At 36.8% G+C, this 22,012-nt stretch overlaps 1 protein-coding gene across 15 annotated transcripts in view; it reads left to right on the top strand.

Moving 5' to 3' along the window:
* Positions 1-21,418, top strand: part of SRRM1 (serine and arginine repetitive matrix 1) — a 29,286-nt gene extending 7,868 nt beyond the window's left edge. For 4 of the 15 annotated variants that reach the window (XM_031464378.2, XM_031464370.2, XM_031464383.2 and 1 more), the window contains 13 exons: positions 1-96; positions 624-818; positions 1,096-1,215; positions 3,018-3,292; positions 8,272-8,352; positions 8,895-8,981; positions 10,378-10,522; positions 10,875-10,916; positions 14,556-14,666; positions 16,898-17,365; positions 17,898-18,093; positions 19,759-19,968; positions 20,366-21,418. The exon at positions 1-96 is cut by the window's left edge. In XM_031464378.2, the coding sequence (XP_031320238.2) occupies positions 1-96; positions 624-818; positions 1,096-1,215; positions 3,018-3,292; positions 8,272-8,352; positions 8,895-8,981; positions 10,378-10,522; positions 10,875-10,916; positions 14,556-14,666; positions 16,898-17,365; positions 17,898-18,093; positions 19,759-19,968; positions 20,366-20,470 (2,131 nt within the window). In that variant the 3' untranslated portion in view covers positions 20,471-21,418. The remainder of the gene's footprint in view (positions 97-623; positions 819-1,095; positions 1,216-3,017; positions 3,293-8,271; positions 8,353-8,894; positions 8,982-10,377; positions 10,523-10,874; positions 10,917-14,555; positions 14,667-16,897; positions 17,366-17,897; positions 18,094-19,758; positions 19,969-20,365) is intronic. The other 11 variants (XM_031464380.2, XM_031464372.2, XM_031464379.2 and 8 more) reach the window with 7 other exon arrangements.
* The last annotated feature ends 594 nt before the right edge of the window (positions 21,419-22,012 follow it).

Raw genomic sequence — 22,012 nt, 5'->3', positions numbered from 1 at the left:
ATCCCCTGCTCCAGAGAAAAAGGAAAAAACTCCAGAGCTCCCAGAACCATCAGTGAAAGTAAAAGAACCATCAGTACAAGAGGCCACTTCTACTAGGCAAGTACACGAAAATTCACTTATAAATATCACGGTTTTAGGCTGTTAAACGTAAATACGATACATCTGAGTTAAAAACAAACTTACTTGATTGTTTTCCTTTTAGATATTTTTTAAATTATAAAATTAGATTGTTGGGAAAAAAATCAAATTGTATAGGAAATTGTAAGTATATGCCCCAAAGGTGACCACTGCTATCTGCTGGTTGTCGTGTTTCAGGTTTTTTGTATACTGTAACTTGCTCTTTTCCGCAATACTGTGGACAGCTTTGCACTTCAAAATTGTATTTTGTTATTGTTAGTTGTTCACTGGTTTTTCATTGATACACAAAATATACTTAGAGGCTCACATTTTTCCTGCTTTATATTCTTGGCGTTTGTTGAAATGGAGTTTACATGTACTTTTTAGAAGTCTTCATGGATTTTGAAAACTTGAAAGAGAGAAATAACTTTTATTATTTCATTGTACTATGACTTAGGAATCTCAGTAGAAGAGGAGACAAAATAAGCTTTTTATTTTTCCCACAGTGACATCCTGAAAGTTCCCAAGCCTGAACCTGTACCAGAGCCTAAAGAACCTTCTCCAGAGAAAAATTCCAAAAAGGAAAAGGAAAAGGAGAAGACCAGGCCAAGATCTCGGTCACGTTCCAAGTCAAGATCCCGGACACGTTCTCGTTCTCCTTCTCATACTCGACCTAGACGGCGTCATAGATCCCGATCAAGGTGAGTAGTTTCTTTAATATCTGCGTAGATCCTAATTTTATGTGCTACTTTCCTTGGTAGGATTAGGTAAATTACTTAAAAGCAGTAGAAAACAGTACAAATGTACTTTGGACTTCCAGAGAGAATTTGAGGACACTTTCTCTCTACCATAAAAATCTCTACACAAACAGAAAGTTGTATCCCTTGAAATCCATTTCTTAATGTGGCCGTTGAAAAAACTGTGTCAAGGAATTCATTCCTTCCTCATGATGTATTCAGCTTCTAATTCTGTTCTCAGATCGTATTCACCTAGAAGGAGGCCAAGCCCAAGAAGGCGGCCATCTCCTCGAAGAAGAACTCCGCCAAGACGAATGCCTCCTCCACCAAGGCATAGAAGGAGTAGATCTCCAGTGAGACGGTGAGAGGTTTTCTTTTTTTTTTTTTTTAATTTGGAAGTGTCAGGTGTATGAAAGTGCACCATGTGTTTGCTTCAGGCTAATCTTTGAATTAGTGTCCTCCTGGATAAAAACTCACAAGTAATGGTAGATAATGTAAAGAGCCACCTCATTTGAGGTGTAACACTGTTATTTGTGCAATAATAAATGCTATTCCAGTGTTAGAAAATAAAAAATAAGAAATTCACCATCTTATTGGTGATTCTTGTTAACTTTACCCTTTTGGACCATACCAAGAAATCCTGTCAAGTAAAGGAATTGGCCACCTTCCCTCCTTGGCTTTCAGTTACCACCTAGCTTTTGAATATAGATGACTGAGAGTCAGTAAACTGCTTTACCAGTAATGAAGTAATCTATTTGCATCATACCTTTTAGAATATTTTTTCATATTAAAGAACTAATGAGTACTTACTATAAACAATTCAAACAATGTGAATTGAAAATTACCCACAATCCCACTCCATAGATATAACCATTATTAGCAGTTTGGTGTCTATATTTGAAGAGACTAGGCATAAAGGTGTTCTTTTTTAAAATTACTTTTAAATTAGTATAAGGTAAAATGTTTGGATCATCCAATCACTTAAAAAGATTGTTGCTACATCTCCCCAAAGTAGAAGCATGGTTCATCGGTAGTAGAGTTTTGTACCTTCTTGATGACGCATTTCACCTGTGTTTGGAAGGAACTGATGATTGCTCTTCAGATTACATTAAGGACAGAATATTTTGTATTTGAGTCTGTAAGGTTTTTTTCAGGGCACTGAGTCAACTTAGAAATAAAAGGGGAAAAATAAGTTCCATAATTTTTGTTGTTGTTACTGCATTCTGAGGTTTTTCAGAGTCCCTTTTTTTTTTTTTTTGAAAGTAATACTTTTCTTTGGGGAGGGGTTGTCAGGATATATTGAATCATTTTTTTATAAGAAGTACTAAAAATTGTAGAAATAATGGTACTACCGATAAGTGACTAAAGATGTAAATGTCTGTTTAGGCATCACAGTTTTTCCAAAACTGATCTTTTCTCCTTAGGAAAGAAGTAATACTGGTGCTTTCTAGTACGATATTAATGGAAACAGCTATTTCTTATATTGGAGTTTTGCAAACAGCATGTTTTAATTGCTTGCTGAGCCATTTAGCAGTCAAAATAATTTGCAGATTGTGTAAGATTCCCTTTCAGCCAGTTTTTATCTCACACTTAAGGTAGGGTTTCTTTTTTTCAGGTTCTCAGGAATTCTTCCGCCAAAGGTGAATTCTGCAGGTACACATAATTGCAACAGAACTTACCACAAAAATTTTGCCGCAGAATTCGAGAGGCCCCTGCTTCTAAGTTTATGTAGCTAAATGAATTCCTAATCTTGCACATCTTTTTTTTAAATGCAGCCCAGAGGTTGCTTGACGTTGTGTTACTAAATGGAGAATACTTCGCTGGTCAAATTTTGTATGCAAACTCCAAAACACTCATTCCTGAGGAAGGAAGAAACTGGTTTAGTATTGTATTACAGCACTCAACTTATTTTATAACTGGAAAGACAAACAGAAGCAGTTATCAGAATAAGTTATTTATAGTTGGTCTCAGAGCTAGCTGTTTCCTGTTCTAGGTTTTGGTTTTGTTTCCCATTTTTTATTTAAAAAAAGATCACTTATATGCTTAGCTACATAAACTCAAAAGTTGGATAAAAATAGCTGTATTTTTGTATAAACTGTACATGCCTGTAAGGTCATTATCTGTAAGTATGCAGTTAATGAGTATGAATACTTTATTTCACAGAAGGCGACGTTCATCAGCATCCTTGTCTGGGAGTAGCTCGTCTTCATCTTCATCTCGTTCCCGGTCACCGCCAAAGAAGCCTCCAAAGAGGACATCCAGCCCCCCTCGAAAAACTCGTAGGTTATCTCCTTCAGCAAGTCCTCCGAGGCGAAGGCATAGGCCATCACCTCCAGCAACTCCACCGCCAAAAACTCGTCATTCCCCAACACCCCAGCAGTCTAACCGTACAAGGAAAAGTCGTGTTTCTGTTTCTCCAGGGAGAACTTCAGGTAAAGGTAAAAATCAAATTCATAAAAACTGTATATTCCTTCTTTTTTCATTTGGCTACAAAATACCTTGTCAGTTGTTGCAATTCCCTGTTCTTCAAAGTGTGAAGTAACTGGATAATACTTGTATGCCATGGGGTTTTTGGTAAATACGCTTAGAGGTTCACCTTTTCTTTCCTGCTTTACCTTCACGGTTTGTTGAAATGGAGTTTACATGTAAAAGTGTTTTGTTTTTAGCAGTGCCCTCTGGCATTGAGTGGGTGGAGAAATGTACACCGTGGGCTGTTTTAGTTGGGGTAATTTAACAAGGTCTGTTGTCATGGTAAGGGATCATTTTGTTACTATGAGACCAGTTAACTTTTTTTTTTTTAACCCTGAAGATTTTTTTTTGTTTGATATCTTATTTAAGGACTTCATATTCTGTTTTAATTCTTTCTTGGCCACATTGTACTCCCTAGGGAGGGACATAGTGTCCTCCTAAAGGGTGATTTGTTTTTTCAATTTAGGCTCTAGGCAGAGTTCTTCTGAGTGTTGTCCTTGTTTTATTCTGCAGATTGATTTCTGAGGAATTTATGATCTGTGATCTTGCCAGGCAAGTAGAATGTTTAGTTAGTTTGAGTGAAGGTTGCGATCCATGGGGTTTATTTCTTTAGCATTAAATACCCATGGAGAAAAACTATGGTATGCATTTGAATTGGGCCTCCAGTGCTTAGGGTTGGAATGATAAACACAGCCTGATGATGGGTAAGTAGTAGGGGAGGGGGAGATCTTAAAAGGACTATTAACAGTAATTGGGATTTAAGGAGCAATATGTGGGTTATATTCTGGGGTTGCTCTGATCGTATTAAAATTTTCAGGTTATAAATGAAGAAAATGGGGATGGGCAAAATCTTGACTATATGTTTTTATGAAGTTGAGAGCAGTATTTTTTTTCTTTAAAGGGGAGTAATTAGATTTGTTTGTTTGTTTATAGGAGGTACTGGGAATTGAACCCAGGACCTTGTACATACTAAACAGACACACTACCACTAAACTATACCCTCCCCCGACAGAGCAGTATTTCTAATCAGCACCCTGCTTCTTTCTTTATGTTCACCCCACCCCCACCTCTTTCCCCAGAATCCTGCAATGTGGTAATATCAGAAAGGCAAATTTTGCTTTTTTGAATGAACTCTATTACTGTGAGGTATAGACAAGCTATCAGAGTGAAAGGAAGAGTGGGGATAATGGTAATTTGTAAAGAGTAATGTATAGGTTTTCTGAATTTTAACGGATTAATTTGCTGATAACATTAAATTTTATGTGGCCATTTTTGTTGCATTGGCCCTGCAGACTTAGGCAGCTGGATAAATACAGAGAAACCTTTTTAGATCTTCAGATTCAGGCTTAAGTATGGGAGGGGGTGACTTAGGATTGCTTATTTTCGTAATACCGTGTCTCATATTTTTGTTCAAAATAGTTAATAGTCACTTTGTCCAAATCTGATGCCTCTTGTCCTGACCAATTTTTTCTTTACTGTGAAGTTTATGCACTTCTAAGTATTTCTTTTCTTTGTCTGGAGTCAGAAAGTTCTCTAGTAAAAAAAAAATATTATGAATGTTCCCACCTGTTACATTGCAAAAACATAGCAAATTATGGTTTTTCTATTTACATCATATTGCCAAAGGGTAATAAAAGTACTGCACAAAACTGAATCCTTGTTTAATAGGTTGATTATTAAGTATTACTTGTTACCTTTGTAAGAGTCTCCACAGGTGCCAGCCTCTTGTTTTTGATATATTTTCAAGGGGACTGGGCTGCTGCCTTTTTGGAAACAAGTCATAGTGGATATGTACATAGGAGAGAAGTCACAGTGAAAGACAAAAGATTAGTTACATTCCTGTGAATTATGGGACAGATCTTCCGTGTTCAAACAAAACCCAACCGAAGAGATAGACTGTGGGCAGTGTACTGAGAGGCTACCTTTTATTCACTGAAGCTGAGTATTGATTCTAACTACTTGGAAATAGCTTTTTATAGTAAAATGATCCCAGCCTCTGTGATGAAATTTCAGAGCTTGGAAAGACTTCAGATTGTCATCAAGAAACAGGTTCTCAGGTTAAGTGATTTGGTCAAGGTCAACCAGCCAAGACTAGAATTTGGGTTCTCATTCCCAGTTGAAAAATGTAGGCTTAGCCCAGCTTTCCTGCCCCCAAATGCCTGTCTTGATTGCTAGAGGAGGGTGATAGAAAGCAGGGTAAAATCCTTTAGCTTCTGTATCTGGTAGTATGGTTTCAGAAATTCCTTTTTTGTAGTCTCTATTGCTAATAAGAGCAGTGATACCATTGAAATGTGATAAATTTTACTTTTGTATTTCATGTTGTCACCAGTTAGGGCTTTAAGATACTGCTGTTGATAGTGGGCATATGGAGTGGGAGGGAGACAGGAAAAGTATTTCAGAGAATTTAGAGGTAAATTATTAGGAGTACAGTAAATGTTCTCATCTTGAAAGGATCTTCAGGAAGCGTTTTATAATCGATGGCATGTCATAGTTGAATTGGCATTATCTTAGTACGTAAAGAATGCTTTGAGATCAGTGGAATATTTAATGAAGTGTGTTTACAGAGGATCTATACCTATGGTGATGGTAATAATTTTGAGTTTAGATCAATGTAGTTGTATAAATTGTGCTCTATAGACAATGATTATTTTACTAATTCTAGTCATAAAGTGACTTATCTTTACAAGTGATCTTTTAAGCAAGTCTGCAAGATTAATGATTAATAGGGCTATTGAGGTAAATTTTAAAATTCTGGTTTTCCAGTTGACTTGGGAGATTTCTTCATGCTGGAATGATTCTGCCCTTTGAATACTAAAAATAAAACATTGACATAAAAATCTTTTTTAAAAAAAACTGTTTAAAATCGTATGTAGACATGCAAACATTGAGGAAACATTTATGTTACTGGTGCTGTGATTCAATCTATTAAACCAGAGTTGGTTTATAATGATACTTACCTAATCATATGGTTATATAAACAACAATTAAAGACTATTTTAGCAAAGGCATTGTTGAGAGATTAAATCTGGAGAAAACTCCAAATAGGTGTTTCTGTGGAAGAGTGGGGATGTAATGTTATAGTTCAGTTGTATTATTTACTAAGTAGGCATTTGCCAACTATATAGCAAATATAACCATATTTTTAATGTTTAAGGGAAAATGCATTCTAACATCCAAACAACCAGCTTCCAAACACATTCTCGAGTGTTTGGAAATACATTCTTCCAAACACTCTCCCAGTTCTCTAAGGTGGTTCTTGGACGTGTGGGTTTATAGATAACTGGATGTCTATAGTATCTTCAAGAATTGAACATTAGACACTTAAAAATGAGAATATCGACCCAAAAAACAGCTTCAAATCTTTAAAAATTCAAAGGAATTTCTATTTCATTTCTTTGAATTTGTTAAAATACAAGTTTTAAACTCAATCTTGCTGCTATATTTCATGATAACTAATTAAGACCACTGGATTCTTTACTCAATCCAGTAATTTGTCCTAAAGGCTTATTATGTAGAATTATTAATAAAATGCTGTTAATTTTTAAAGTATACTGGTAAATTTATCTGTTGGATTACTTCAGCAGAGATGATTAGATTGCTAAATTACTGCCATTTAAAATAAGCCTTTACAGAATTCTGGACACAAGTGTGTGTCAAAGGAAATGTATCTAAATTCTAGGCTAAACATTCCATGGTCATTGCTTTAATTAAAACAAGTGTAAGGATCCTGAGGGGATCATATCGTAAGAACATAACTTGTCTTCAAGTTTAGTTATTAGAGGGATGTTATCAAATGATGTTTCAGGTTAATCTAGGGTAAGATTAATGATTATATCTGTATATACTTTTGATTTTAATTGAAGAAATGGATGAATAGTGTAAATAGGCAGTAATTGTTAGAAATTAAATCCTATGCCATAGAAATAGAGTCTTGGATTCAAATCCTAGTTCACTTAAATTATCTATGTGACTTTGGTTGGGGTTTCTTTTCTTTTTTTTTTTAATAAAGCTTTGGAGAGAATCCTCCAGCCTAAATATTTGATATTTTTGCCATTGTGAACGTCTACTTTTTCACAGGTAGTTTTAAGTCCCTTATGTATTGGGAAGGTTATGCTCTACATAAAGAGGCTTTAATCTCTTGGGTGACTAATTTGTTCCTTTTCTCAACCAGATATTAGAAAAGTTGTGAAAGTTTCATCAGATTTTATGTCTTAATCATTTATCATCTATATTTTCTAAACCTACCTCTAGTGGGTGCTTAAAAGCTCTTATGTTGATGAAGTCTCTGTAATTGAGTTGTGTGTGTTTTAGGTTGTAGGGGAGCACGCAGAGGTTTACTTTAATGAGCTGGGTGTTACACATAGCGTAAAGATTGTTCTACACAGAAACAGCAGCTCCCGATTTCTCTTAACTGTTGTTTCTCAGGAGAATCTCAAGATTTGAAAATTAAAAAATCGTTATAGAACTTCCTGAGGCTGTTCACCAAACATTTACAAATCCTTGCTTCCACTTCGAAGAGGAAATGACAACAAGGTCTTATATAACAAGGAACTTTTTAATTGTCGATAAGTTATTTATGAGAATAGTGTCACTTCTTTTTGTACTATTAAGAATATATCTTGTTGAACTTTGCTGGCCAGGCTTGTTTGCAAAGGCTCTGGCCAGTGTCAACATCAGGAGCCTCATCTGCATCGCAGGGGCTGGTGGACCTGTCCCCTCTGCCACTGCTGCCCCAGCTGAGGAGAAGAAAGTGGAAGCAAAGAAAGAAGAATCCAAGGGGGGTCTGATGATGACATGGGCTTTGGTCTTTTTGACTAAAGGTCTTTAGTAACACATTGAATAAAAATGAGTTCTTTGGTGCTGGGAAAATAAAAAAAGAATATATGTTGTGTAGCTTTCTTTTATATACGTAAATGTTTTTTTTTTTTTTCCCTCTTACTCGTTTTAGTGACAAAACATAAAGGTACTGAGAAAAGAGAGTCCCCTTCACCAGCACCCAAGCCTAGAAAAGTAGAGTTATCTGAATCAGGTAAGTTTTTTGTGTGTTTTTTATTTGTTGTTTTGTTTTTTTAAGCTGAATTAGATTTGCTGCACATTTGGTCATTCCCTTCTGGTTAAAGATTAATTATAGAATATGGCTAGGACTTTGAAGTCAGACCAACCTGTTAGAATCTGCAGCTCCAATCCTTAACTGGTCTTTGTTTTAATTAATTTTTCTGAGCCTTATTTTTTTCTTTTTTCATCCCTGAAATGCAGATAACAGTACCATCCTTTAGGTCTTTGGTGATTAAATGAAATTGTGCTTACAAAGTGCTTGGCACCAGCCTGAACTGTCGCAGATGGCTAAATAAGTTTATTTTTATTACATTTGGTGAAGATAGTCTGAATTAGCATTTAAATTGGCATTTTAAGCTCCTTTATTTAAAACAAAAACAGAAACCAAAAAAACCATAGTAGCTGTATTGCTTTACCTAACCAGACAGGTTTAGGAGGCCATCTCCCAATTCAAGTATGTTACATTTTCTGTACGCGTAACTAAAGAAGCACTTTCTAAATGCATCCATCTTTCAGAAGAAGATAAAGGTGGCAAAATGGCTGCGGCAGATTCTGTGCAGCAGAGACGCCAGTACAGACGACAGAACCAGCAGTCTTCCTCTGGTATGGACACTGGTTACATTTTTCCTATCTGCATATCCTAATAAAAATACTTAAGGTATAAATATCAGTGAGTGTACTTAGAATTATTTTTGTTCCTTCGTAGAAATATGTTAGAGGAAGGGAAGTGTTAGTTTGGGGGTTTTGCTTTTAAGTACTTTCTTAAAACTTAATTTTCCTTTTAAATTGCTATAGAAGTAATCGATCTTTAAAGTACAACAGTAAGACAAAACAGGAGTAAAAATTGGAAAAGTATGTTTCTCCACTGCCCCACATCTTACTCCCCAGAGGTTTTATTCAGAAATTTTCTGTGTGTATATAAGTATCTGTGGTTTAAAAAACAAAACAAAATCCATAGAGGCTCAAGCTGCAGATTATATTGCCTGTCTTTCTAACTAATACAACCTGCTAGTTCTTCAGGATCTGCCTCATTTGTTTACTACTGCAGCACTTTTTATTGTAACACTGTACTATAATCTGTTGAGCCACTCGCCTATTTGGATATTGTAGGTTGTTTCTACTTTGTGTGTATGTGTACTTATGCAAGTATATCTGTAAACTAATAGAAGTGGAATTAAATTTAATTTCTGAATTAAAAATTATGTGCACAGAAACTGATTTTTAAACCAAGTGTTCCGATTTTATTAGCTCAGTTGGTACTTGTGACTGAATCTAGGCACTGCCTTTGCTTTTCATTTATAAAATGGAAACCAAAGCATCCCACAGTGGCATTAAGTCTATTAAAAGCTATGCAGCTTTTTCAACTCTTTTTTTTTTTTTTAAGGTGACATTAATTGTGGAAATGTTTGAAAATGCATAAAAGTTTTAGATTTTTTTTTATACTTGGGACTTAATATTTTAAGTTAAGGAGACTGTGTGCAAACAATTGAAGTTTTTCTCTTTGCAGTCTTGGGTTGCTTCCAGGACTATAGGAAATGTCATGTACATTTTGTTTGATAAATGATACAAATATGGAAGTAAATTATTCAGACCCTAATAAGAGTTTCAGTAGCCTTAAAAGGTGCGTAGAGTAACAAGAATTAAGTAATTGCTTGAGATGCTTTTTAAGCTTTACCTAGTTATTTGGAAAGTCACAAGATTATTTTTCTTTGTTTTGAAAGTCACTAGATTCTTAAGGGACACTTATGACTTGATGGATTGTGCAGTGCAGATGATTTGTATAGCTTAATTATATAATGTATATTTATGTATACTTGGCTTTCAAGTCATTGGACATATATTGATATTGCCTTTGTTCAGAGCTGATGACTTGTATATGTGCTTGCTTACATTAGTGGACTTGATTTGCTAATATGGACACTCCATCTTCCAAGATTCAGAGCACAGACTCTTTTAAGCACAGACCTAATGTAAGTTTTTGTTTACTGTGTAATTATAGATTCTGGCTCCTCCTCTTCCTCAGAAGATGAGCGACCCAAAAGGTCCCATGTGAAGAATGGTGAGGTAGGCAGGCGGCGGAGACATTCCCCTTCCCGGAGTGCCTCTCCATCACCTCGAAAACGCCAGAAAGAGACTTCCCCTCGGTAATGTCTTTATTGGTGTTCTGTGGTTGTGATAGAACTTCGTAACGTAAGGAATGGGCTGTGAGCTTACTTTAGAATTTGGTTAACTCCTTCATTTCAGGGACTCACTGTAGGAGATGGTCAGATTTTGGGGTATTTGGTTTTCTTTCTTCACTATTTAATGTGAACTTTTTTTTGTACCAGCTTGTCATATGGGTGCATGACTAGAATAGACCAGTTAAATCATAGCATTCACTCCTGACCATCTTTGAACATCTAAAAAAAAAATCTCCATTAGTGATACTTAACTCCATTAAAGTAATTAATTTGATGAATGGAATTCTTGACATTTGTTTTTCTCCACTGCTCTCAGGATGCAGATGGGAAAGCGATGGCAATCGCCAATGAATAAAAGGTTGGTTAGCCACTATTTTTAAATTAGGGTTACATGTCAAAAGTTTTAGTGACTTAATTTACTGTTTAGGTAACCTTATCCCATTTCTGGGTATACAGTGGGTATGGCTGTGAAGTTCCTCAGTTGTTTTGGTTTGATTGTATTTCTTTACACATTGAATTAATGATGAAAGTGTACACAGTGTTCATTTTAGAGCATCCTTTGAATTTAGATTTTGTGTAGTTACGGTATCTGGATATTTTCCAAGAGATAGTTTAATAATGGTTCCTTAGATTTAGTGGGGAGGGACTTTGTGGTGGCTTTAGGGAAAGCAAGAAGAACTTGGGAGAGACTTTTTAAAGATTTCAAATGACTCTAGGGCTTTGACTCTGTTCAGTGTTTCCTATAGTAGAAAGGTATTTTGCATATCTTATGAATCCTTTTTGATCAGCAGTATCCTTGTAACCATAAAGCCATAACATTTTAGAGTGAGATGGTACATAGAAATCTCTAATTTCAGGCATATCATAAATGAGAAGGCCCAGAGGTAGTGAAGTGAGTTTCTTAGGGTTACAAAGTGACAAAGCCAGATCTTAGATCTGTGCCATTGACATTATACCAACCATTTCACCATAACATTATACTGTTTTTTGCTAGTCCTCTGCTTTTTGGGGTCTTAGCTGCCACCAAGTTTCTAAGCATTTATCCTTCCTGAAACTTTCACATTGTCCTCCTTATAGCTCAGTTTTTAAATCTGTGTTGTTTTAGGTAGTCTCACTAATGAGAGTGTTTTCTTGGAAAGGTTCTTTGGAACCGGTCAGCGACCTTTATGTGATGGAGAAAAACAGTGTGTTTGTGCTGTGGAAGTAACTAACTTGACAAAAAGAAATAAAAAACCTTTTAAAAATTTAAATGCAAAGGTATTCTGTTCCCGACTATAATTATCCCTGGCTTCTGTAAAACTATTAGTACAGCAACTAAAAAATCGCTTTACAAAATCTTAGTGATAAAGCTCCCCCCCATTATGGTTAGTGACTTTAGAGGTTGCCATCAGGTATCTAGGAATTAAGAGTTGGAGAAAGAATTGCTTGGAATCACATTTCATTATTTACTGTATTTTTAAGAAGCAATACAGCCTGGCTTTGAATATTTCATATATAATGTTTAAAGATTGAAAAACACAACATCTACTGTGCTTCTAAATACTTGTCTTTGGGTATGGAACACTTCTTCCTTAATAGATAAAAGGTTGTTTGTCATACTTAGTATAAAAAGGTAGTTGTATCTGTAACTTCTTGTCTTTGTTACCAGCATGGCTAACGAAGTGAGGTTGCTCTGAAGAGGTCACTGCAGAGATAGCAAGCTCCTCATTCTGCTAAGACTTGTCTGTTCCTACATACTTGAGGACTGAGGGCTCCTTCATTTTCTGAGGCTTACTGAAACTGGTTCTCACAACTTGGGTGGGGGAGACTTCTCTACTCAGCAGTTTCTACACACAGTTAAAGGCTTGGGTTGGCATTTGTATTCAGAGTAACTATAAAATGTCTAGCTTGCTTCTTTTTTTTTTCTTTTCTTTTCCTTTCTGTTTTCTCTTTTCCTTTTTTTTTTTAACCTCTGAAATGTGTGCCTTATCAGCTCAAGTAAGAAACTGTAGCCTTCAGATAATAGAGATTCCAGTTTTAAGTGATTATCAAAATTTTCTTGTAGTTCTGTAAGTTATGCTAGTTAGGTTATGGTTTTATTTATTCTGTTTGGTTATTTTCTCATATGGAAGCACAGGACATTGAAGGTCATCACTGAAAGGGGCCTTTTAGTTACTTATGATAAGTCATTTACAAATGAAACTGAGACACAGAATAAATGTCATTAGTGTATATCATAATAGATTTGAGTCCATTTTTTTAATGAGAGTATTTTTAGAGAAGCCACATAATAATAGCCTCTTATGCTGTTATACTTACTGAAAATACATTGGGTGTTCTTTGTATCACATCCTCAAAGTTTGTAAGTGTAAACCTTTGTTTTTCTTCTTTTTGAGTCAAAACCCAAATGTCTTTACTCATTTGAAATCTTCATTGCCTGTTGAAACAATGCTGTAGTCCATACTGTTTCTCTAGGTCCCATAATTGTCAGATTAACCCTGCTAGTAAGGTGGCTTTTCCTTTTATTTTTTTTAATTAATAGCTTGATGTCTACATTTTGTCTGAAGCTTATCTGTCTTTTTTTTTTAAACTTTTTTTTATTGAGTTATAGTCATTTTACAATGTGTGTCAAATTATCTGTCTTGATATATTGCCTCTTGTGGTTTATATTTTAAATCTGTTCAAAGTGAAGTCCTGGTCCCCACAAGGCATAATAAGCATATTTAAATTGAAAATTAAATTTCATACTGAGTTTCACAATTTTCATTGTTCTGTTAATAAAATTCTCCTTGATTTTAATGAGGAACCAAGACTAGTAAACTTTAGAATATATTTCCAGATTCACAGGAAGCATCAATCCTGTACTGGGCAAGAAATTCAGAACTAATTACAGTTGACCCTTGAACAATATGTATTTGAACTGTGCATGTCCACTTACACACAGATTTCTTATTTTTCTTTCATTAAATACATACTACACGATCCTTGTTTAGTTGAATCTGGAAATGTGGAGTCCAGATACAGAGGGTCAAATGTAAAGTTATATACAGATTTTCAGCTGCACAAGTTCAATGCCCCTAGGCCCCCACATTGTTTTAAGAGTCAGTTGTACATTATTTGACTACTTGTATACACAGACTTAGCCAGTAGGTGGCAAACTGGCTTGAATTTACTTTATCCACTAGGAGACTACTATGTTAGTCCAATTGATAGAATTGTATTTTTCCAGGTGTGCTTTTCATGTTGGTTAAGTGTGTAACAGAGCTCAGAATTAAGTTCTGTGATTCTTATCTATATTTTAACCACATTGCTCCCAGTGATGGCTTTAGTGCTCACACAGGTTTGGTCCTTTGTCCTTGGATAGTGTTTTTAGTTAGTACTATGCAACTCTTAAACTATAAGGATATATTCCCCTCCTCCCCCCCCAAAAAAAGTCAAGAACTTTGAGCAGTGACACCCAGATTTGGGGTCTTAAATCACTGGTGACTATTAAAATTTTAAATTTCTACATTAGAACTTTGAATTTTTCTGGCTTTAAAGCAGTTGTTCCTAACAAGCAATCAAAATTACCTGGAGAACCTTTTTAATATATACTGGCTAAACTGTAGCCCAGACCTGGTAAACAAAGGTCACATGAGCTCCCCAGCTGTGTCTGATGTGCATTCCAGTTAAGCAACACTCTAAGGCAGTGTTTTCAAACTTTTTTTCACCCTGCATCATGTTAAGAATGTTTTATGTCATGACCTAGACAGCATATTTAGAAACAAAAATATCACAAAATTTACCCTTACCACCACAAGGAAACATTCTTTTTCTTTTCTTTTTCTCTTCTCCCCCCCCCCCAAATCTTGGTCCTCATCAGGGTCTTAAATACACTGTAGTTTGAAAAACGTTGCATTGAGATATAGGGTAACAGTTGCTGCGCTTTGAGTTAACAATGATTGAAACTAAATCATTTCAGCCACTTAATTATAAATGCTGCTGAATTGGAATCAACTGTAATTCTTCTTTGGTTTAGTGGTAGACGGAGGAGAAGCCCCTCCCCGCCACCCGCCAGAAGGCGGCGTTCTCCTTCTCCTGCTCCTCCTCCTCGACGCCGCAGGTCGCCCACACCACCACCGCGACGAAGGTACCTTCTCATGTGTGCTAATTATTGGGAGCTGGTGAGAGCAGCTTTGAGTCTTTGTGATTGAAATATCTTATTCCAGTGGCATTGCTCCACTGTTCACAAAATGCCATCCACATACTGTACAATTCCACTTATACGAAGAGTCCAGAGCACCCACATCTATAGAGGTAGAAAGTTAGATTAGATGTGCCAGGGTGGGATGGGAATGGGGAATGATGATGGTTGCGCAGTTGTGAATACAGTTGACCCTTGAACAATGTAGGGGCGGGTAGGGGTATGGACCCTCTGGGCAGTGTAAACCCAAGTATAACTTTACAGTTGACCCTCCATATCTGTGGATTCAACCAACAGTGGATTGTGTACTATTACACTATGTATAAAAAAAAATCCACGTAGAAGTGGACCCACGCAGTTCAAACCTGTGTTCAAAGGTCAACTGTAAACTAAAATGTTTGAAATGTACACTGCAAATGGATGAATTTTATGGTATGTGAACCACATATCAAAAAAATGTTAAATAAGTTAAAAGGCAAAATCACGAGTGATTACAGAGGGGAAATTACTAACTTTACAATGGGGTATTCTTAACAAGGAATCAAAGTCAACATTCCCAGTAATACATATTGGCATCATGTAATTCCTGGATATCTCTATAGTATCCTCCCCAGTTATATAGAACCTCAGTCTAATTATTAGGAAATACAGTCACCCTTCTATCCAAGGGATTTTGGTTACAGACCCCCCCTCTCCCCAGTTTCTAGGTTCTTTATATGATACCTCATACAATGTGAATACTTTGTAAAATAGCTTTAAATACAGTGTATATGCTTTATAGTTATTAGTGTGTGGCAAATTCAAGTTTTACTTTTTGGAACTTTCTGAATTTTTTTCCTCTTCAGATATTTTTGATCCACAGTTGGTAACCTGTGGATAATTAAGTCATTCTACAAAGTAACTTGCCAGTACTCTTCGTAAAATGTTAATCATGAGAGAGACTGAGGAACAGTTATACACTGGCAGAAACTAAGGATGCACAACTAAATGCAACACAGGATGCTGGGTTTTGGAACCTGAAACAGAAAAAGGACATTAGTGGAAAACCGGGGTGGTTATTAGTATTATAGTTAACACCAAGGTAGCACTAAGGTTAATTTGATAGTTTTAATGAATTTTCTGTTAATGAGATACTAAGTGGCAAGTCTCCACTATTTTTATAGCTCTTCTGTAAATCTCAATGATTTCAAAATGAAAGGGGAAAAAATTTTGAAGAGCATTGCTCAAACACATTACCAAGTGGCTATTAGCGCTGCTGAATGCCTCTTATCTGCCAGGTAAAGGGTTAAGAGCTTTATATGCTTCATCTCATCCTCAGGATGATCTTGCTTGGTAGATGGTATTCACATTTTTCAGGGGAGGAAATGGCTGTTCAGAGTTATTAAATAATTGGCCAAGAGCAAAATGGAACTGCACTCTACAGTGTTGCCGAGTGTATGGCCTATTGCAAAGCTAATTTTAGGCATGAAAATATTTTGAACTCAAAGTCTGAATATTTCAGGAGAAAATTTAAGCATTTGGAACTGAATGTGATACTCAGGTTTAATTCCTGAGAGGCAAGTTACATAGGAATTAAGCATTAAGAGGAAGGCCAGGTTGGACTTTCACAGGGGTGCATTCTGCCTGCCAGTAGACTTCCACTGAAAACGTCTTTTGACAAAATGCAAGTCTCTTGGTGGCAGAAGGTTAGAGATACCTTTTAAAGCTAGTACCTGTGAGTCCAAACAGCAGTTTAGAGAGGGTACCACATAGAGCTCTTTAAAGCACAGACTTCCTGAGTTCAAGTTTGAATACGGTCAGTAGAGTCTTGCTAATGCAGTTATCTAGTTACTACATGGTGGTAATGGAGAGTCATAGTTTCTTTAGAGCAGTGCAAGATTCTCTTCTCAAAAAGCATTAAATTGACTCTTTGTGGATTGTATGTACTAAGTGTCTTGGCAGACTTGAATTTAGTCTGAAAAGTGTAAGTTTCTCCATTAACCAGAATGTTCTATTTGTATTCATTCTAGGAGAAACAGGAATTTACTAAGTGATTTTTTACTTTCAATGAGGATAAAGGCATAGCATTTCCATTTAGAGATATTCTCTTTGTCTGGTGCCATAAGTGTGTAGGTTTCTTTGCATTCTATTGTTTTTAGTCTCTTAGACTTTTCAGCTTACTGATGTATTTTTCCTAGGACTCCTTCACCTCCCCCTCGTCGGCGCTCACCTTCCCCAAGAAGATACTCTCCTCCAATACAGAGGAGATACTCTCCTTCTCCGCCTCCAAAGAGAAGAACGGCTTCACCCCCTCCTCCTCCTCCTAAACGAAGGGCATCACCATCTCCACCACCAAAGCGTCGGGTTTCCCACTCACCACCTCCCAAACAAAGGAGCTCCCCAGTCACCAAGAGACGTTCACCTTCATTGTCTTCAAAGCATAGGAAGGGGTCTTCCCCGAGCCGGTCTACCCGGGAGGCCCGGTCGCCACAACCAAACAAACGCCATTCGCCCTCACCACGGCCTCGAGCGCCTCAGACCTCCTCAAGTCCTCCACCTGTCCGAAGAGGAGCATCGTCATCACCCCAAAGAAGGAAGTCCCCATCTCCAAGTTCTAGGCCCATTAGGAGAGTCTCCAGGACTCCGGAACCCAAAAAGACAAAAAAGTAAAAATACTTTATGCTTTTCGGTTAGGAACACTAACTCGCATAGCTCTTTATGTTTGGAAGCTTCCCCCTCCTCCGCCGCCAAAATCACAGAAAATAGCTGTAAAATACAAATTTTTAAGGCAATTCTAGTTACTATTCATAGATATTTTTCTGTTTCCAGGGTAGTTCATAGCATAAGCTAAGTATCATAGAAGTTTACTTGGCTCTTATGAGTATCAGGTTTATTAATACCTGTAAGAACCAAGGGATGTGCTCCCAAACCTAGTTATGAAGTATATATACATAGACTATTTCTTGCATGTCTATGTAAGACTGATAAAGGCAGTCTTAAATATAAGGAGCAAGCATTATTAATTTCATACAGGAAGAATCATTAGCAGAACGGATAGAGGATTCTGGGGCTTGAACTACTCTCCAGGAGACTGTTTAAAGTGTGTGATCTGGTTGTATAGTGGTATTTGGTTGTTTTCTCATAAGAAATATGAGATTTTCGGATATTAAATGTTTTATTTTTTTCTTCTGTTTCTAGAGCTGCCTCACCAAGCCCTCAATCAGTAAGGAGGGTCTCATCTTCCCGATCTGTCTCAGGATCTCCTGAGCCAGCAGCTAAAAAAGCCCCAGCACCTCCATCCCCTCTCCAGTCTCAGTCACCCTCTACCAACTGGTCACCAGCGGTACCGGTCAAAAAGGCTAAAAGCCCAACACCAAGCCCATCGCCGGCAAGGGTACGTCTGCCCTGGTTTGGACATCCTTTATAATTGGGTGTGGGTCACTTGGAAGTGGAGCATTATTTTCTGTGGTTCAGATGGACTTCAAAAGGAGGTACAAGTTAAGTGATGGTGGTTTCATCATAGTCTGTGTTTAATATTCTAGATATCTACTAATTTGTGATATGTCTAACACTATTAAATTCTATCATCTTGGTAGTGAAGATTGGACTGTATAGAAAATCTACAAAAATTAAAAATTACCCTTGATCCTATTACCTAAGGGGAAAAATAGCTTAAAGCATTTTTCCTGTTTTCTCTAGTGTTTGACAGGTTTTGGGATAGTTGTGATCGCACAATCAATTAAAGTTTCAATCTTAGATCATGTCTATTAATATGATTCCATTTTTATAAAGGAAAGATACATCACAAGGAAGAGATCAAAATGTTGACAGTGGTTATATGTCAGAAGGAGAATGATGAGTGATCTTAATTTTTCTTCTTTACATTTTAATGCTCTTTTTCCTATAGTGGATATACATAATTTCTAAAATAAAAAGTGAACCTTGCAACTTGTGAAATATTAGATGGAATGGAAAGTGCTTTATTGGCCCATATAGTCCTGTCTTTGGCTAGCTACATAAATAAGAATAAAACTCTTGTTTTTACATTGTCAAGTTTAAACTGTTTTCCCCCCTTCTGTGAGACATTAATCATGGTAGGTTCCTATAATGTTTGAAATTAGTGATTAGATATCCATCTTAATAGGATTGAATTGTGCAGACTAACTGTATGGATTGAGAAGTTTTAACCAATTGCTTAGAAATGTGAAATTTAAAAATCAAAGACAAGATTGGGTTATAGTGATGCCTACACTTTCCATGAATTGAATTTATACAGTGAAGAACAAACCACCTGCATTCTACAGACACGACATTCACACAAGCTTGTATTTAGAATATTGACTATTAAAAAGCCTGCATGTTAGGCTGGTATTGTGGGTGATTTACAGATATTCCCATTTAATTTTCATAACAGCTTTGGGGATTATTATACCCATTTTGGGTTGATTAAAAGGCCTCAGAGCAAGTCAAGCAATTTGTCTGAGGTCAGATAGTTGAATAGGTTTGGAGACTAGAATTCAGCTCAGGCATAGGTGAGCTCAGAGACTTTTCTTTCTGCTGTGCATGCTGCTTGTGTTTGTGTCTGGAGGTAGACCCTGACTCACGCCAGTCTTGGATACCTGACTTGTGGTTGAGAAACCTTGGTTTAATGTGAAGTTAGTTTTTTTTTTCTTGTTTTGTTTTAATTTATTTTGGTGGGGGGAGGGGAGGTAATTAGATTTATTTATTTTTTTAATGGAGGTACTGAGGATTGAACCCAGGGCCTCATGCATGCTAGGCATGCACTCTACCACTGAGCTATACCTTCTCCCCAGTTGAGGAAATTCCAAATAATCATTGACCTTCAAGGTCCATTTAGCTCTTGAAATCTTTGCTATCAGTGATGGTTCCTGTGTTTAGGAATAGTTGTCTTGGTGGTGATTGGGCTCTTTTCCTCCCCAAATCTGTGGGAAATCCTAAGATTGGTCCATTTGGTTATTCCCTTGAGGAAATAAAATGTTTAGCTGGATAGGATTTTAGTCAGGTTGATTTTATTGCTTTTGTTTTCCTGAATTTCTAGAATTCAGACCCAGAAGGAGGTGGAAAGAAAAAGAAGAAAAAGAAGGACAAGAAACACAAAAAGGATAAGAAGCACAAGAAGCACAAAAAACACAAGAAGGAGAAAGCTGTGGCTGCGGTGGCTGCAGCCGCCATGGCCCCCGCGGCCGCCACTGCTCCTACCACTGTGTCGGCACAGGAGGAGCCGGAGGCAGAGCCAGAGCCCAAGAAGGTATTTATGGACGCTGGCTTACAGCATGTGCAGATAGCTAAGCTGTTTGCTTTTGAGAAGTAGCTAAATAGTTTTTTCTTTTAATAATTGGATTCTCAGCTGATAACTCCCTTCTGATCTGCTTCTCCATGACCACCTACCAAGAGCAGGGGTTTGCTAAGGCTAAAGATAAGAATATGAACGTCATTTAAAAAGCTTAATGTATTTTTTTTAAGAGAACTTTGAGATGTAATTCAACATACCATATAATTCACCCATTTGAAGTATATGATTTTATGGTTTTAGTGTATTCATTAGAATTATGCGGCCATCATGACAGTTTGATTCTCCTGTGTGCTCGGCATCTTCCACCAGTGTCTTTTAAGACTTAATGACATGACCTTTCTGGTTTTTTCAGGAGACTGAAAGTGAGGCTGAAGATAACCTTGATGACTTAGAAAAGCATCTGCGTGAGAAGGCCCTGAGATCAATGCGGAAGGCTCAAGTGTCCCCACAGTCCTAGGTGGAAATGTTTGTTATGATGTAAATTTTATTTGGTTTGTACGCAATTCAATTTCAAAATTGCTAAAATGTGTTTGAGCTTTAGACTATAACATTTGTTGTAATAATTGCTAGGTTGAAGTTCACCATGTAAAAAAAGGGCATGGATTTACATTGCAAAAGGTGTCCACAGTGTATTAGTGACATTCTTTCATTGACAGCTGACATAAATTCATTTAGCGTGAACTATTTTAAGCCAAAAAAAAAATCTCCTTTTTAAAAAAGGGGGTTTAAATACTGTTGGCATTCATATGGTTCCTTTAAATGCCCCTGGCTATTCCCAGAGGTTTTTCTTCTTTTTACCTTTTCTTTATTTCTGTCTTTTGTTTTTTTTTTTCCTCATTTGAGTCTTAGCACCCGTTTAAGTTATGATGCTTCCATCCTTGTATGGTTTGCAAGCTTGCCCAGAAATAAGACCACTGTTGAACTACCACAAAAGTATAAATGAATATTTTAATGCCACAATCTTTCCTGTTGCCTGTGGAGTCTCTGCTGAAATGAATCAGGATTCGAGCTCTAGGATGAGACAGAAAATGAAAGCATGTTGTTTGCCAGGACACTGTGGGTTTATATTGATGTGTAACAAGTTGATTTGGAACACTGGAATTTCATTCTATTCTGTTGTGTTTTTTTGTTTAAGGCAATTAACTAGTCCCAGGAAGGATCCTTCAGTTATATAAAATTTTGTTTAATGAAATGTCATGGCTCCATTCATAATTTTGTCTTGTTCTTCCAATTGGTATATACAGCTTTCAGAGCTCTTGTATTTGGAAGGCTGGAAGGGCCCAGACTTTGAAATAGTGTCTTGTTTTCACTGTTTTGTTTTTGTTTTTTGTTTTTTTTTTTTTTTTAAACTAAAGCTATATAAAGCTTGTGGATTAAACAGAATAAATTTCTAAATTTAAAAATATTGGCCACTCACTTTTACTTACCCATCTCAATAATGCAGGAAACTTACCTTAGAAATCTTACAGTGCCTATATGTTTAACCCCTTGGCACCTTTGGCAGCGTGAGGGTTGGGCAAGGGAAATACAAGGTGATGAGATTGTCTTGCCATCTTTATGTTAATAATGTGATAAGTGCTATGAAGGGAAAGTGAGGTGAGATTGGAACTATATAATGGACAGGACAAGTCAGCCAGGCACAGGGGAAGAGTTGAGTTTCAGGCAGAGCAAACAGTATCTGTGTATACCCCTAGGCAGAAGGAGCCTGGCACATTCCAGAAAGTGAATGAAGGCTATGAAATGACTAGAGCATCCTCCCTTGATCATGAGTGTGTGTGTGTGTGTGTGTGTGTGTGTGTGTGTGTGTGTGTGTGTGTGTGTGTGATGTTAGGCTACGAATGACTAGAGCATCCTCCCTTGATCGGGTGTGTGTGTGTGAGTGATGTTTGGCTCTCCACAGGCCTTTGTTGTATTTAAGATTTAGCAGGAAAATATAATTTGAGGAATCTTGGGAACTGATAACATTGTATCGTAAAACAGCATTCGAATAAAAGAAGGA

This window comes from Camelus dromedarius, chromosome 14 (assembly GCF_036321535.1).
Source record: "Camelus dromedarius isolate mCamDro1 chromosome 14, mCamDro1.pat, whole genome shotgun sequence".
Taxonomy (NCBI): Eukaryota; Metazoa; Chordata; class Mammalia; order Artiodactyla; family Camelidae; genus Camelus; species Camelus dromedarius.
Note: the sequence above shows the minus strand (reverse complement) of the source record. Positions and strands in the feature narration are given on the sequence as shown.